Below are 15,778 nucleotides of genomic sequence, written 5' to 3'. Positions count from 1 at the left end.
TGTTTACACTGTTGTCCAAATCACTGATGCTACCAGCCCCTGAGAGCTGCTCTAGGGAGTTGAAGACACTGTTCACACTCAGAGGGGCCTGGATGAACTGCAGAAAGAGTCTGGATGGAGGAAGAAATAACTTACTGAGGACAAGTGCAAAGGGCTATATGGAGACAGGAATAACTAGCTCTACAAGTGCAGAACCAGCTCAGTTGGTAGCTGTTCCATAGACACATAGAATAGGGAGGTGTTTAGGTAGAATTTAATCTCAATTTATCATATGGTGCTGTTAAAAGAAAAAGACAAAAAAAAAGACAGAGAACCTGGAAGCAGTATTCCTATTGCCCTCTCTGCAGTAGGGCTGCACAAGGAATACCGTGTCCAGTTTTGGGCATTGTATTTCAAGAAAGTTGAGGGAGTTACAGCTCCAGGGCTTGAGGGTGCTGACCGATATGGTTTGATGTTGTCTCCAGTCTGCTGTCAGGCTCTGCCTCCTGTTTCTCCTGAAAAAGGAGACCCTGACCAACCACTTCACTTTGGGGCTCTGCAGGCACCCTGCGGGCAGCACCAGCTCCCCTCACCCCAGAGGGATACGGTGGGTCTGTGGCTGGATGCTGAGCACATCCTCAGCCCCATTCCAAGTCTGGTGTTTGCTGCTTCCAGAAAGCAGAGACAAATAGGTAAGGGCTATGGGAAGACTGACAAGTGGTACTTGTTTGAACAAAAGCATAAATGGCTTTTATAACCATATATTTGGTTATATTCTTAGCATGTATAAAATATCTCAGCAGTTTTTCACGTCCAGGGATGAGAGGGAAAAATACAAGTTACATATGTGGCAATTAAGTGTTTGATTAAATATTAGGGGGAAGCTGATAGTAGGGCTAATGTTCCTCAGCCTGGATTTGGGATACAACTCATCTGTCACTGTGGGTATTTATAATCTTCAGGTTATTTCTGGCCTCTTTGTCAGTTAAAGTTTTGCCTGAAATTGAGGCCCACATTATCCAAATATGGTGCATATCTGCATAGCCCTGTGCCCCACTAGCAGTTGCTTCCTCTTCCATGATGCAGCTGAAGAAGGTGATTAAACTTGACATACACAGGTAGAAATGTTTGAACCTATTTAGCTTAATGAGGTTATAAAATGCAGGCTCTTAAACTTTGCCATGTGAGTAGAATTGCAGTGCTTTGTTTAATCTTACTAGAAATCATGAATCTTAAAACACCTGAAACAGTTAAGAAGGGCTTTTGTGCTATATGCACAGTTCGGTAGAGCCAGGAACAAGAAGGGGATTGAACTGTAAGAGTAGCCTCTTCCCCCCCCCCCCCCCCCCCCCCCCAGATTTTGAAATAATTGGGATGTGATTTTGAACTTTATTACCCACACTCAATTCTGTAGTAGGCTGACTTAGGATATCCAATCTGAATAATGTTTTAATTTTCAATTGTTATGTGAGATCAGATTTCCAGTTGTGAGGTAAAATAACCTCCTCCTTGCAGATGTATAAAAACATAATTCTGTGTAATTTTTATCTGTACTAATTGCTTTATCATGCAGACCTCAGTAGAAAACTGTTCTGTTTCCAGGAAAGAACTGTTTATGATACAAACCAAGGTTTCTGTGCAAGTCCTGGAGATATTGAGGTTAGAAGCATTTTCACATTTATGGTGTCAGAAAAAGAAACTATATAGAACTCAAAGCCACTTCTCTTCCTGTGTGTGGCTTGAAGACTGAGCATATTTTGGTATATCAGTCAGCTTTTTTAGTCTCCTGTGCTGAGTCTCCTTTTTATGTTAGAAAAACAAATATCTTTGCTTCTGGCTGGTAACAAAACCAGAGACCTGGCAAAAGCTGTTGTAACACTAGAGCTCTTTGTTAAGTGCATTTGCTTTCAGCTGCTTTGGGGTGCTCCTCTGATCTGTGGTATCGGTGCCCAAAGGAAGGAAAGGGGGTGGAGAACAGCCACCAGTTTTCTTTAAGGAGAGGTAGTTAAATAATTAGAGTGCTACTCATCTTTTATAAGCAGTTTGCTTCCTGGTGTCTCTCTTTGATGGCTGCTGAAGAGGTAAGGATGTCATTTTACTCTATTCTGTATGACATAGCACAGGGGGATGCATTTTTATTTACTGGCATGGTGTTTTTCAAACTGAAAAATATTTAATGAAAAAGTGACACCTGCAACTTAATTGTTTGTGTTGACCTTAGTTGTTTGGTTTTATTTTTACTTTGAATTCTGGGGTGGGATGTTATTAATATCACAGACTTAATTTCGGTAAAGCATTATCAAAGAACTTAAATAATTTTCACATGCATATGCAGGGATGTGAAAGTTAAACTGCTGTAGCCAGGTAGTACAAAATAACACTTGTAATTTTCTTAACTAAGAATGAATTTATGTGATTGGTCTCAGCAGAATAGAAAATAGCCGCAAATTGGAATAGCTTTTGAGACTGGTTTTACTCTGAACTTCCTTAATCTGTTCCTCGCTACTCATGTATTACATCCATCTCCTGGGTTAATGGATGAATGAATCCAATTATCTCAAGTAAATGAAGACTGCGACTTTAGAAGATCTGTTAACTTATAATTATTTAATTGTCATTATTTTGCTAATGCTTAAGGATCGGAAAGGATTTTAATAATACATTACAGGTAAAGTTGCTTTGAGGAAAAGCTTGCTAAGCCAGGCTTTTTAAGTTTAAAAACTTAAAAAAGTAGCTGGTTTTGCAAACTTAATCTAGTGTTAGGTAGGCCTTTTGCTTGATCTTCAGTAACATAACTGCATACTATTTTATCCTGACAGAAAAAACCCCTGGATTTTTGAGGTTGCACTCTGTGCGTGCACGAATCCCTCTCCTGAGGCATAGCCACACTGGTCATCCCTGCTCCCTTACAATGGCTTTGGGATTTCTTGCGATATTTTCAAGAAGTTACTGATCCATCTGCAAGGTGCCTGACACTGCATTACTTTAAATACAAAATGTAATAATAAATAATGATAAATATATAATTTAAAATAATGCTTGAACAGAATATTTTTTGCAAACTTTGTGCTGAAAAGGAAGAAGTGTTGTGGTATTTACTAAAGAGCTTGCTGCTGCTTTTGATTTTACATAGAAGATGCTCAGTTTTGAGGTTAGCTGACTGTGTAAAACAGCTTGCTAGCTGGATTCAGTGGGTGACCATGAAAGGAGGGCATCTCTGAAGGTTTATGAGGTTGTTTTCCTGTCTAAGAAGGTCATTACTGAAAACACTTCTTTATTACTGCGAAAAAACTACTCTAGTGCAGACAGCTTTAGTGTAAGAGAAAAGTTCTTATTTCACAATGGTAGAGAGCTTTTCAGTCCAGTTTGAACACCTCTGTGAAATGATTACAAGTTCAAGTTTGTTGTGGGGCCAAGGATTATCTCCCATTTTGGGAGTTGTAATACTTTTATAGTACATTATTTATTCTTACAGCTACCTCATCATTAAGCTAGATTTTGAGTTTTCTTTGGTTGTGCAAGAAATACTGACAGAACCCAATGATTGTCAGAGTTGAAATCTTCATGAATGTTAAAAAAAACAACTGTAGGAGTATTCAGGTGCAATATTGCTATAGTTGCTGGCTGTGTGGTGTATTTTAAGCTTTACTGTCTGCAGTGTATGATCATCTTGCTCAGTGATGAGAGAGCCATGAGTGGCTTTCCCCCTGTCTGCATAGTGCAGATACTGTAGGATAGAGGACCCCCGGCACTTTACTCTGCAGAAAGTTTGTTCTGTTGTTTAGTAGCAGAAGATGATCCATCCTTTCCATCCTTGTCCCTGTTGGCACTCTACTGCTGGCATTAGATTCAGTGCTTATGATTTATCACTCAGAATAGGGCATGAAGTGTAGCTAGTTTGAAGTGTCATCTGAAACCCATTTGCCCAAACAGACAGGCTTGATGTATGGAAATCTTTGTGCTCTTCTGTGAAGAAGAGAGGTAATCCTTTTTAAAAGAATTTGAAGGAGACATCAAATAGCAATTCTTTCTGTGCTTGCTTAACTGCAGGTATTGCTCTTTGTAACTGTTTTACTGTGGCACATTCTTAATAGCTCTGTAAGACATTAATGTATTTTCTGTAAGATCACCAGAGCAGTTTTATTGGATCCACTTAGTATTGACTGTCATGCACTTGCTAGCTTTTACTGATGCTTTAGTGGGATTTTCTGATGGTGTTTGAGATATGCCAGAATCTTAGGAGTTTATGGCAAATGTACCTTGCCCTGTAGTGGATGTTTTGGTATCCTGTGTAGGGCAGAGTGGCCAGAGTTTGTGCTGACTCCTCTTTAGATTATGTTGACTTAAATGGAGTTGATGGCTTTAAACATGCTCATCAATCCCAGCAGGTATTCATAAGGTAAAAGATGAAAGCATGTGAAGGATGCAGAAGCCTTTGAAATGACATATTGTGTTAAAAAAAAAATGCTCAGGCTTTTTATGTTTCAAATGAGTAATTTCCTGTGAAACTGCAGTTGGTAAGGAAATAAAATATGATTATGCCTATCTCTGTCTCTTTTGTTTCCACAGGAAACCAATCTTTTTTTTTTTTTCTTGAACACAAGCTTCTGTGAAATGCTTTGTCCTTTTGGTGTCTGTTGAAGGGTTTCACAAAAAAAAACCCATACACAAATGGAATGCAACCTGTTTATGTATACATACTATCATCCTCTGCTTTTTCTGGGGGAAAATTAAGTAACTTAATTGGGGTAAGCTGCATGTAAAGTAATTCCCTGCACTGACAAAAGTACAGTATCACTATATGTCTGAAGTTTTAGTGGGTTCTTTTGGTGGTTTAGGTTTTTATTTGTTTTAAATTTAAAACTTAGCATTTGAAAATAATGATCCGGCAATGCAGATGGTCGATCAGATTCTCAGCTGACGTCCATCAGTGAAGTGTCAGTAACTGCTCTGGGAAAGCTTTACCCTTCTGTCCTAGTGTCTACACCTGCCTAGAGCCTGACTGTGTGTATCTACTTCAGATTAAGTTTGAAAACACTTAACTGGTTTCCATATACACACCTTTAATATTGGTATACCATAAGTGGAATTGTATTGCAGTTCTAGTAATATGCACTAACATGAGACAGTGATGTTGAAAATTAATGTTGTGTGTAAGCTGGTTTAAGTTGAATAATCTTCTTTCTCGACTTTGCTGCAAAGCATATTAAAATTATTTTATATTTTAGTGGGGGTTTTGCAGAAGTGAAGGTCACAGAATATATCCAAACTACAGTTGTGGTTCTGTTTTAATTTTAGACTTCTCATATATTAGTATGTTAGTTTTATCAGTTTGGGACCAAAATTGTTAGTGCACTCAGCTGGAAATAATATATATATCTTAACTTTTTAGTGTTTCTGTGTATTAGCAAAGATAATAGCATTATTTGGTGTCAAACTGTTTATCTGGACTTAACAGACACAGGTGATTGATGGAAGTGACTCAGAGGTCTTTTTTTCCCCTCTTAGTCTTGTGATGTCTTGTCTTTTCAATAAAATGAGATTAGAAAGGGACATTTTTTCTCCAAAATTTTGTCTCAAGCAATATGACAGTCGTGGGGTCTGTAGGCCTATGTTCAAAACTAACTTAAGCTTTTTTATTGGTCGTTTTATGTTGACTGTATGAAAAATGTGAAGGTATGTGCCTGAGTGCAAATGGACAATATGGTGAGCCTCCCTGGAGAACAGGACTATCTTAAAACCTCTCCTGTGTCCAAATTACTGCATGAAAGGTTTGAGTGTAACAAAATATATCCTTCACAATATATGCAATGTCTTGAAGAGATAATGTATTTTTTTTTCCTTAGGCACAGAAATCCTACGTCTACAAGACCAGATAAAGAAACCCAAACCATTTCTGCCACTCCTTACTTCATCTCTTGACAAATTGTCCCTCCATCTGGTGCCAATTCAAGCCCTATCTGGGACATTGCTGCGAGCTCTCATCTGTTTTGGAGCAACTTTCAGTTGAGAAAAGAAAAGGAAGTTAAAAGACGTGAAAAAGTCAAGACTGCTGTGACCTGGATAATTGTTCATATTCCCTGGGTAGCAGAGAATGATGATCTGTGCAGAGACAGACAAAGTTACTTTTCTTGTCAATGGTATGACACTGTGAAACACATCAACAATCAAGTAAGAGCACAGGCATTTAGGAAACACCCAGACCATCATTCTGGATGTAGTGGAACCCATAGGACAGGAGTCTTATGAAACAAGTGAAATAGTGGAATTTGGCAAAAATGGCCTGTGAATTTAATCTGAACTTCCTGAAGGAATTGGAACGAGAGGCTGTTCTGGAAGTCCTATACCGTGACCAGATGGTGAGAAAAACAGAGGAGGAAAGAATAAGGTATCTGCTGTTCCCCTATTCTGTTTTCTGTTCTTTTTCTTTTTTTCCTTCTCAATTACTCTTCTTCCACTTTGTTGTCCTTCTAAATGTACTCCCCTTTTGACTTCTTGTTAGCTAATGCCTTTGTATTCTCTGGGAAATCTAAGGTTATCCAGAGCCTCCTGACTTTGCCATTCTATTGACTCTACACTAAAGATCAGCAAATCCTGTTCACTGAATAATCTACTTGGTGAATTTTACTTCCAGCCTTCATAGAAAGTTCAGTTGCTGGCTGTATTTTTTCTCTTAAGGCTTTATGGCATTCTCATAATGTTCCTATGTATGCATGTATAGTCTTGGTAACATGGAACATGTTCAGATCTTTGGCTGGCTTGTTTAGCTTACATTGTTCCGAGACTGGAGTTAAGAATCATTGGATACTTTTTCATTGTGCTAAATCCATCACTGTCCTTTCTCACACACAGCAGGTGGCAAGCACACCGTGCTGCCTTGGAGGTTGTTACTTGTGTCAATAGGTGTCATTGGTTAGGAAAGGATTTTATTTACTAACTTCACACTGTGCAAGTATCTCAGCTAGGGAGGGTAAAGGATAATTCTCCAGCACTTTATTTGATTTATATCTTGGCTAGGACAAGGATTTCCTAGTACCTTGTTTCCTGCTTTGTGATATTGCATCCCCCTGGAAAACTAGGTATTGGTGTGGATAAGATATAAATTTTTAAATCCCTTAAATATGGAAACTTAAACTTTGTCTACATCAAACATTTATGTAAGTATTACGGGACATATTAAATAAAAATAATAATAATAATGTGTAGGATTATATAGAAAGTCTGAATTGGTTAGAAAATTCCTTTCAGCTGGCGATGATGTTACTAACAATTAAAAACACAGGTCTTGATTATTGGTACATGCACTGGAAGCAAAGTTAACAACAAGGAGAGATTTTGTTAGTTTTGGCTGGTGTGCTTTTTTGTTTTGGTTTGGTTTTTTAGCTTTCAGATGATGCATTTGTTATGATTTTTTTTTTTTTTTACTTGGTGGAATATTTAGTTCTTGGATAAATATGATTAAAAAACATCAAATGGAAGGGAGCACTGTTTAGTCTCAGTTTTTGTAAGTGAATGCATAATCACTTACATAAAATGATTTCAGCACCCTGCCCTGAGTGGGCCTGAAATGAACAAAACCCCATTTACACTTAACTATTTCTCTGTTAGTATGCACAGTTCTGGTCACACACACACAGTCACTGCAAAAATGCTGTGTGTGGATGTTTTCAAACAGTGCTCAACAGAGGTCACACTTGAGGGCATATCTCCTTCCCACTAGAAATGGTATTGCACAACCAGGGTATTATTAACTTGTGCTTTACATGAGGATTTTGTCTTCTGTAATTTTTTTTTTCTTTTCCTTTCTTACCCATGGGATTAGGAAAATGAAACTGCAGCTGCAGCAACTTCGGTGGAAAGGGGCAAAAAATGCAAGGCATGAATACCAGGAGAGATCTTGTGCTCGCTGTCAGAAGTCACTGGGCATGTTGATGAACAGAGGCGCAGTGTGCAATGGATGCAGTCATCGGGTGTGCTCGGAATGCCGTGTCTGCCTGAACCCCTGCCTTTGGAAATGCACCATTTGTTATGCTCATGGGTAAGGAATTTTGCTGGTTTGCACCAGTCATCCAATGGATGCCCACTGGTTTTGTGTATCTGTTGCTTAAACAATTAATGAAACAAAGCCATTGGTGTAATGAAAATGTTGGCTGAAGTCCTGGTAGTGATGAAATGGTTGAGAACTTCGTGTGATACTTCACGTAGTCGGTATTTCCCTTCCTGTGTTTAGCAAAATGAATCCTCAGGGTAGGCCAGAGGTACTGTGAGTGTGATGAAGGTGAGAACAGCGAAGAATAGAAACAGTCGTGAGTTTGAGCCACACAGAGAACTCCTTCCCCTGACTCAATGTTGAACCAGTGCATCCTCACAACCTGCTGAAGGCACTGTGCTTTGATGTAGTATAGCCAATTTCTTGACAATTTCCTAATCATTATTTTCTGCCTCTTACCACAGGAATGAGAAACCAGGATCAATGAGTAATTTGAAGTCATGCTTTATAAAATTTTAAAAAGTGAAACTAATTAATAACATTACTAAGATTTATTCAAATATGGTCAGAAATCCAAACTTGTTTACTTTGAGTTAGCTGGTTTTTTCTTTTACTGTATCACATTTTTGTATTTCAGGATACAGGAAACAATCTTTCTTTTATTGTACTAGTACTTTTTTAATATCAAAATATTCCTTCGTGGTCCATTCTATTCATTACAATCTTTCTAAGCAAAATGGTTTAGATATATTTCCACATTTGCTAAAAATAATACATAGGCAAAGAATGAGAGTTTTGGAAATTATTAAAAAGCTCTGCTGGATTATATATATCCCTGTAGAAGGGGTGAGGATTTGGATGAAAATTTATTTTATGCCACTACAAGATGAATCCGCCACTCCCTCTGCAGGTGCAAAAATGAGATTAAAATAAAGGGAAATATAAGGCAAAGTATTGGTCTCAAGTTAAACAAATTTGTACTAGTTTGAAGTAATTTTTTATAGTTTGTAAGAGAGTTATAAACTATCCCCAACAAGATATTTTCTGAATCTTCAGTTTATTTAGCAACTAATATGCAAAATAGGTAGATCAGCTCTATTTATACTTGATACAAAACAGTTACTAGACTTTGGTGCATGTGTTTTGCTGTGTTTCAAACTATATGCATTAAACTGAAAATTCAGAAGTTAACTTTCCATATCCTTCTCTAGGTAACCCTCTCCACTTCTTCTTGGTTTAAATTAGTTTCCAGTTATTTGGTGGCCACTGTGGAAATCCCCTATTGAGAGTGGTTGGTTGTTAAGCTGCTTTGTGTAGTGCTGCACACCTTTAAGTATTTCATAAGCTTGTCCAGATATTTAATGGTAAAACCAGGACAACATTATTTAGATTAATTAAAAGATCTTTTTACTTTTTTTTTTCAGGAAATTACCTTTTTTAAATTTTGCTAGTACAGATGGATATGTCAGCTGTTAGTGAATTTCTCTTTATAACGAAGAGAGAGCACATTTGATCTTCAGTCATGATGTAAAGTCAATTAAATTCAGTCAGAATTCTTCCATTGCCTTCAGTGAGCTTTACATCAAAGCTGCGAATCTCAAGAAGGATAGGGAGTGCAGCAATGTGGTAGATGCTACTCAGCACCTTTTGTTTATCCTGGTGAGGGGAGAATAGGGTGGCTAAGAAAGGTAAGAGCTTATTTACAAGTCTCAAGTAACTCTAATTTTGAGTCTTGTTTATCACTAGAGTAATTTTTTCCTGAACCAAACAGCAGCAGCAGCACTATGTAGATTCTCCCCTAGACACTGGGATCATGTTTGTAAGGAACTTGCTTATACACCTCAGTGAAAGAGCAAGCAGGGATAAGCAAATTTTGTATTTCTTAAAAAATAAGAAAATATGAAAGCCTTGTGAACTGACAAAGTTTATATCCTTCACCTGGAAGAGACAGCTCGTGTGGAAGAAGTTGGTATAGCGTGTTGGGGTTTTTTTAAAGGAATTCTATCTTCTAGGAGTCTAGAATGATTTTCTTTGGAGGAGTTTAGTCTATTTTACCTGATAAAGGTTCTTTATTAGGTTTGTTTTCATACTTTTGGTTAACGCAATACACTCTTTATCCACGAAAAAAAAAGGTATTTTCATTCTGTGTGTGGTCGAATTATCATAGAATGGTTTGGGTTGGAAGGGACCTTAAAGATCATTTGGGTTCCACCCACCCTGCCATGGGCAGAGACACTTTTCCCTAGACCAGGTTGCTTAGAGCCTCATCCAGCCTGGCACTGAACACCTCCAAGGAAGGGGTGTCCAGAACTTCTCCAGGTAGATTCAATTATCACATGAATCAGTGCAGAATTGGAGATTAAACTCTGACAGATAACAAGGGGGTAGTGGGAATAACATAAAGGGAAGGCTGGGGTTGAAAATCAAAGCACTATACCAATGCAAAGCCCTTGAAGACAGAGATTACAGACATTTGTTAGTTAATAGATCTCCATCCAAGATAAGTAAGTATCCTGTCTCAGTTATTTAAACCTAATTTTCAGACTCACCTGTGTTCAGTTATGCACAAGGATCTATGGTTAGGTATGAAAATAAATTGTACATTTTGCATGGGTAGTGGGATTTTTTTTAATATTCTACATTGCTACTTACAAAGTTACAATTTAAATGTCTAAAGGCTTTAAAATCAAGCCACAGAAAGAGCAAAAAGCATCCTACCTATAGTTTGTCTGTTTCGACACAGAATAAGGGGAGGTATGAAATGACAGACCCAGGGGTTTTGTTGCCTGGCCATTGGTGGATATCACTTTAGCTCTTATGTTTAGAGATTTTGCTTTCTTAGGAAGATAAGCCCTACACGAATTTACTGTTTACATGCTGTTGCCAATTTCAAGCCATTTTGGCAGAGGTAATGGTAATAAAGAGATTAATTTTATAGAAGGAAAATCAACTACTGGGTAGAGAAGAAAGTTTAGTAGTGCCTGCACCGAGGAAATTTTTGCAGTGAGACTTCATCTTATAATAAGCATCACAAAATTCACAAGGAAGGGAGATATGTCATATACAAATTAGTAAGACATTTAGGTGAGAATTTGGAACCTGAAGAATCCAGAGAATCCTATCATCAGTTAATTTCTTTTTTTTTTAATCTCTCTTTAATAATGGCTGAGTTCCAATTGCGGCCTTCAGCAAGAGTAAGATTTGCTGAAAACCTGATCTTGACAGAGCTATTTAATCTGATATAATTTTGTACTTGTTAATCATTACTTTTCTGATCCTGTGGTCCTGGTGCCTTTGACATTGATGTAACTGATGGTAGTCTCCACAAAATGAATTGATGGGCCATGAAGCACTTGTGCTGTCAGGCCTGTGGAGCTCAGTGCTCCCTGGTAGCCATCCCAAGTTCTTCTTGGAACCGTGTCCTCTACCACAGCCACTCCCCACTTGTCAGAGAAGCTGCAGCTGTAAGCAGCCAGCACCCCAGTCAGCACAAGTGCCTGTGCTGCTTTGCAAGTAGCTTGTACAGACTGGAGTGCACCCAGGACTCCTGCCTTCAGAGCAATGCCTAGAGCAGTGGGTATCACATTCCATGGGCAGTCCTACATTGCAAAAAGGAAAACAAACTATCAAACAAAACCCCTGTCAAAACCAAACTAAAAGTCCCCAAAGGATTCCTCCCTTCTGTGTTTTTTTTCAGACCCACAGCAAAACCAGTCAGTGGATTGAGTAGTCATGAAATCTTAGTTTTATGTTAGGATTAAGAAAGGATGTTGGATTGTTATGCAGTTACTGAAAACTTGAAGAAATGTACTTGCAAACATTTTGATTTAAATATCTTTTGATTGTTTTTCAGAGATGTGAAAGTAAAGGCTGGTGAATGGTTCTTTGAGGAACGAGCAAAGAAATATCCAGGTGAAGGTAATCCTTGGGACAGATCATAAACTGCTATATAATGTGTAGTTGTCATCTAAGTGAAACACAGAATGTAGTCTGACACTGTATCTAATGTTTCTTCCATTCTACCATGCAGTCCATCTGTCTGTGCAGTAAATAAAACATGAAGACAAATTAACAGAATGCATTTAAGGGTAGAATTTATTTTGTCTGAGTAATAAAAATAAGAAAATCGCTGACCCTGTAAATTTGAATTAATGAGCATGTAAGACTTCTAAGAAATACAATGGCATTAAATTAATATAGAAATGTTATATGTACAGGAAGAAAATGATCTTGCATTCATCATTTGCAAAGTTAAAATTTCAGTTGTTTTCACTGAGGAAGTTCTAAAGTTTAAAGAAATGAGAGAATAGAATACCCCCCCCCCCCCCCCCCCCCATTTATAGCTATAAATCAGCAGAGAGCTAAATGCTTACTGTTTCATTACCTCCAACCAGCTGGCTGTGCCATTGCCTTGTGCTGGGGTCTTTTAAGTGCCATTGAAAGTGCAAAGCCCGAAATGAAATTATAGAGGATGTGGATGGATTGCTCTATGGGGAATGTGTTTTGCCAGCCAAGGAGCTATTATTTTTTGTTTTCACCTACAATAATTAACGAGGTGGAGGGGATTTCTTTCCTCTATCCCTTGAAGTGCCACTTCAGATAGGCATCTGTTTAATTTTGTGCCTGACTGTAGTTAAATGATACAGTTTCACTTCAGTATCTGCATCTATGTTTAGGAGTAGTTGGTGAAAAGGAAGCAACTGGGCCTTAAATCTCTCTTGGGAAGCTTGAATAGGAAGAACTTTATAAATGGAAGAGGATAACCCGGCAAAGTTTGGGTTCTAGGTGTTTGTGAAAGGCAGAAGGCAGCATATTAAGAAACTAAAGTTTCTATTGAAACAATTAATTTAAAATTTGAAAGATCCGACTGAAGTCCATTCTAGCTAACACAATTTCTCATTTTGAAATGTTAGTTGGCTGATTTTTTTAAAGCACAGTTTCATCCAATAACTGTTGATAATAATTTCCCCTCATTCTTCTCAGCGAGTCTAAAGCTGGTAATTTTATCAATCTCTCTATTACTGGAAAATTTTGTTCTCAGATACTGAATCTGATATTGCAAGGCACTGACTGTCTGTTTTCCCAGCAAAATAAATCAGATCTCACTTTGAATTATCAAAGCTTTATGGGTGCTTGAAGCATTTTGCTTAGTTAGTCTAATGGTAATACTGTTGAAATCACAAAGATCTAAGGATATACAGAAGATAAACCTGCAGGGAGAAATGTTTTGTTTAGTTCCTTTGATTAGACCAACTGATATATTTAAAGGGGTTAAAAACGTGACAAATTTTGAAACACAGCGGCCATTATGTATCCTTCAATCCTGGAGGGACAGTGCCCTCTTTTGGTTTGAAAACATAGCATAACTGAAGTAATCACTGGAAAGTAAGTTTAACTGAAAAAAAAATATTTTACAGTGAAGTTTCTCATGTTGTAGAGTAAAAAAAAATTACACTGTTATGCTTTTTATTAATCTTTTTGTAGCTTCTACCTAAAGAAAAAGATTAATATTTTCATAAAAGTGGTAGATTGGTCACTAAAGGCAATCAATTTAAAATCTAAGATAGCAAATGCTACTTATCAATAAAAGAGAATTCTGGAGTTCTGATTGAAAATTGTAACATCTATGAACTGATTATTGTTTCTACCACTACTAAGGTCTATTTCTTTTATGTAAGTAATGTTATAATTAATGACATCATCAGCAAAACATGGATCACATGCATGTATCAGGAATTACTAGCGATTAAAGTCCCTCCAGATAATTTCTGTTGGCCATTTGTTACATGCTTTTAGCCCTTTATTATATTTGTGATCCCCCAGGAACAAACTACAGTTTTATGAGTCTTCATTGTTTGTGTCTGATGGAGCTCTTGCTCCTTGGTGTCTTCACATCATGTGGCTGCTCACCTGAGGAATGTGCTGTGGTTGCCATTTCCCTGCAAGAGATGCTCTTGGCAAAGGGTCCTGCTCATGTTTGTGAGCTAGTCAAGCATTTTCATCATTGCTCAGGTCTCTAGTAGGAAAAGTGAAAAGAATTTTTCATGAGATGCAAGAGTTGACCATGTGCCTGCTCTTGTACACGTTTTCAAGCTTCCCTTAGTGTTTGAGCTTTGTGGTTAAAGTGCGCTTTAGTGCAGTGGGCCTGTGCACCACCTGCCTCCTGGACCCTTGGAGGCTGAGAGCACTTAGCAACCCGTAGGAATGGGCTTGTAGGCATCTGTATATGATTGTCCTGAACATTTGTGACGAGTTCATCTGAATGTGTCACCTGCAACAGGGGAGGAGGAAATCATGGTACGGTTTGAGATGTTTGAGGTACAGGAGAAACTTGTGTGTTGCTTGGTGTGTGTGCTGATACATTAGTTGGGAATTGACTTCACTCGTGACTTGCATGTGCATGAGCTTCTGTAAATACAGGCCAGTTCCTGAAAGGCACTGATTTTAAAAAATGTTATACAGGCATAAGTAGCTGCTGTTGCTGCTAAATGATCTTTGGAATTTTTTTTTACGTCCTTCATAGGCAGACATGAAACAGTTGGTGCAAAGCTCTTGAAATCTTACCAGAATCTGAGGTAAGGCTCATAAAAGGACAAGCAGTCTTAGGACACTGAGAATTTGTATAGGTGATCTATTTTATGTTATGAACCAGCCAGCAGTTTGTATTCCTTTATTATGAAAAAAAATCAATACTTTTGGAGTTCAAATGATAAAAGCATAGAAAATGTTTCCCTTTTAGCTGCCAGCAATCCATAGAACAGATCTGATGTACAACAGAATACTTTACTCTATGTTTAGAATAATAGTATCCTACTTGAAACGAAGGGGCATGCATTATTTTTGTTTCATCTGCTTATGTTTTTTTGCATAACTATTTATACAATTATCTGCTAAACTTGCAAAATACTTTCAAATTATTGGAAATGCAACTTATTTACTAGCTGTCATAATAGCATCATTATTTGTTCAATGGGAGATATTGCTGATATGATAGTTTTACAATAAATAGTAGACAAGAAGTTAGACACTTTCACTTACCATACTTTAAAAAAATAAAAAATCTAGTTTACAGCGAATAAGTACTTTGACTAGAGGCTGAAGCATGACCATACTTAAGTTATTACCAGTGATATATAATGATGTAACAGTCTGCTTAAACGATGTTATTTAAGTAACCCTCTGCCTTAAAATAAACCAAACCAAAAAAACACAACACCAAACAGCAACAACAAAAACTGCTACCAAAACTCAAACCAACTAAAAAAACCCCCAAAAGCCACATGTAAAATAAGATACGAAGAAATGGTTTCAGTTTAATATAATTGTCTGGCAAGGCACAGCTGCATAAGAAAGAAACTTATATTCAGCTGGATAAGATCCTAACCAGGACTCGCTTTTACCTGGGTGTGGCAAAACTAAAAGAGAATCAAAAAGGAAGTTCACCAGCTACCTTAGGATCTGTGATTGTGCTGTGATAACAGAATCAGTCAGATTGTTTTTTTCACAGACCAGGGCTATTTACCACAGATGGAATGACAGGAATGTTTAAAGGGTCTTTAACAGCTCTGAACCCAGGCAAGGAAGGATCCTTTTGGTATTGTAAATAAAGATGACTGTTGTCTGAAAACATCTCTGGAGGAGACATGGGGTGTGTTTTACAGGAATTGTGATTCAGAGCACAGGACACAGACTGTAATACTACCAGCCATATAGAAGTCTAGGGAGCCTATCCTAAATTAGGTCTTCCTGATAGTTCTAATTTAATAATTTTACCTGGAGCACCCCAAGATTGAGAAAATAGAAAGGTTA

At 37.7% G+C, this 15,778-nt stretch overlaps 1 protein-coding gene across 6 annotated transcripts in view; it reads left to right on the top strand.

Annotated features, from left to right (window-relative positions):
• Positions 1 to 1,178: 1,178 nt before the first annotated feature.
• SYTL3 (synaptotagmin like 3) overlaps positions 1,179 to 15,778 on the top strand; it is a 34,401-nt gene continuing 19,801 nt past the window's right edge. The window contains exons 1-8 of one of the 6 annotated variants that reach the window (XM_069010568.1): positions 1,179 to 1,294; positions 1,553 to 1,638; positions 2,019 to 2,060; positions 2,799 to 2,944; positions 5,826 to 6,367; positions 7,802 to 8,017; positions 11,823 to 11,887; positions 14,493 to 14,544. In XM_069010568.1, the coding sequence (XP_068866669.1) occupies positions 6,258 to 6,367; positions 7,802 to 8,017; positions 11,823 to 11,887; positions 14,493 to 14,544 (443 nt within the window). In that variant the 5' untranslated portion in view covers positions 1,179 to 1,294; positions 1,553 to 1,638; positions 2,019 to 2,060; positions 2,799 to 2,944; positions 5,826 to 6,257. The other 5 variants (XM_069010567.1, XM_069010571.1, XM_069010566.1 and 2 more) reach the window with 5 other exon arrangements.

The sequence above is a fragment of the Aphelocoma coerulescens genome, chromosome 3 (genome assembly GCF_041296385.1).
Source record: "Aphelocoma coerulescens isolate FSJ_1873_10779 chromosome 3, UR_Acoe_1.0, whole genome shotgun sequence".
Taxonomy (NCBI): domain Eukaryota; kingdom Metazoa; phylum Chordata; class Aves; order Passeriformes; family Corvidae; genus Aphelocoma; species Aphelocoma coerulescens.
Note: the sequence above shows the minus strand (reverse complement) of the source record. Positions and strands in the feature narration are given on the sequence as shown.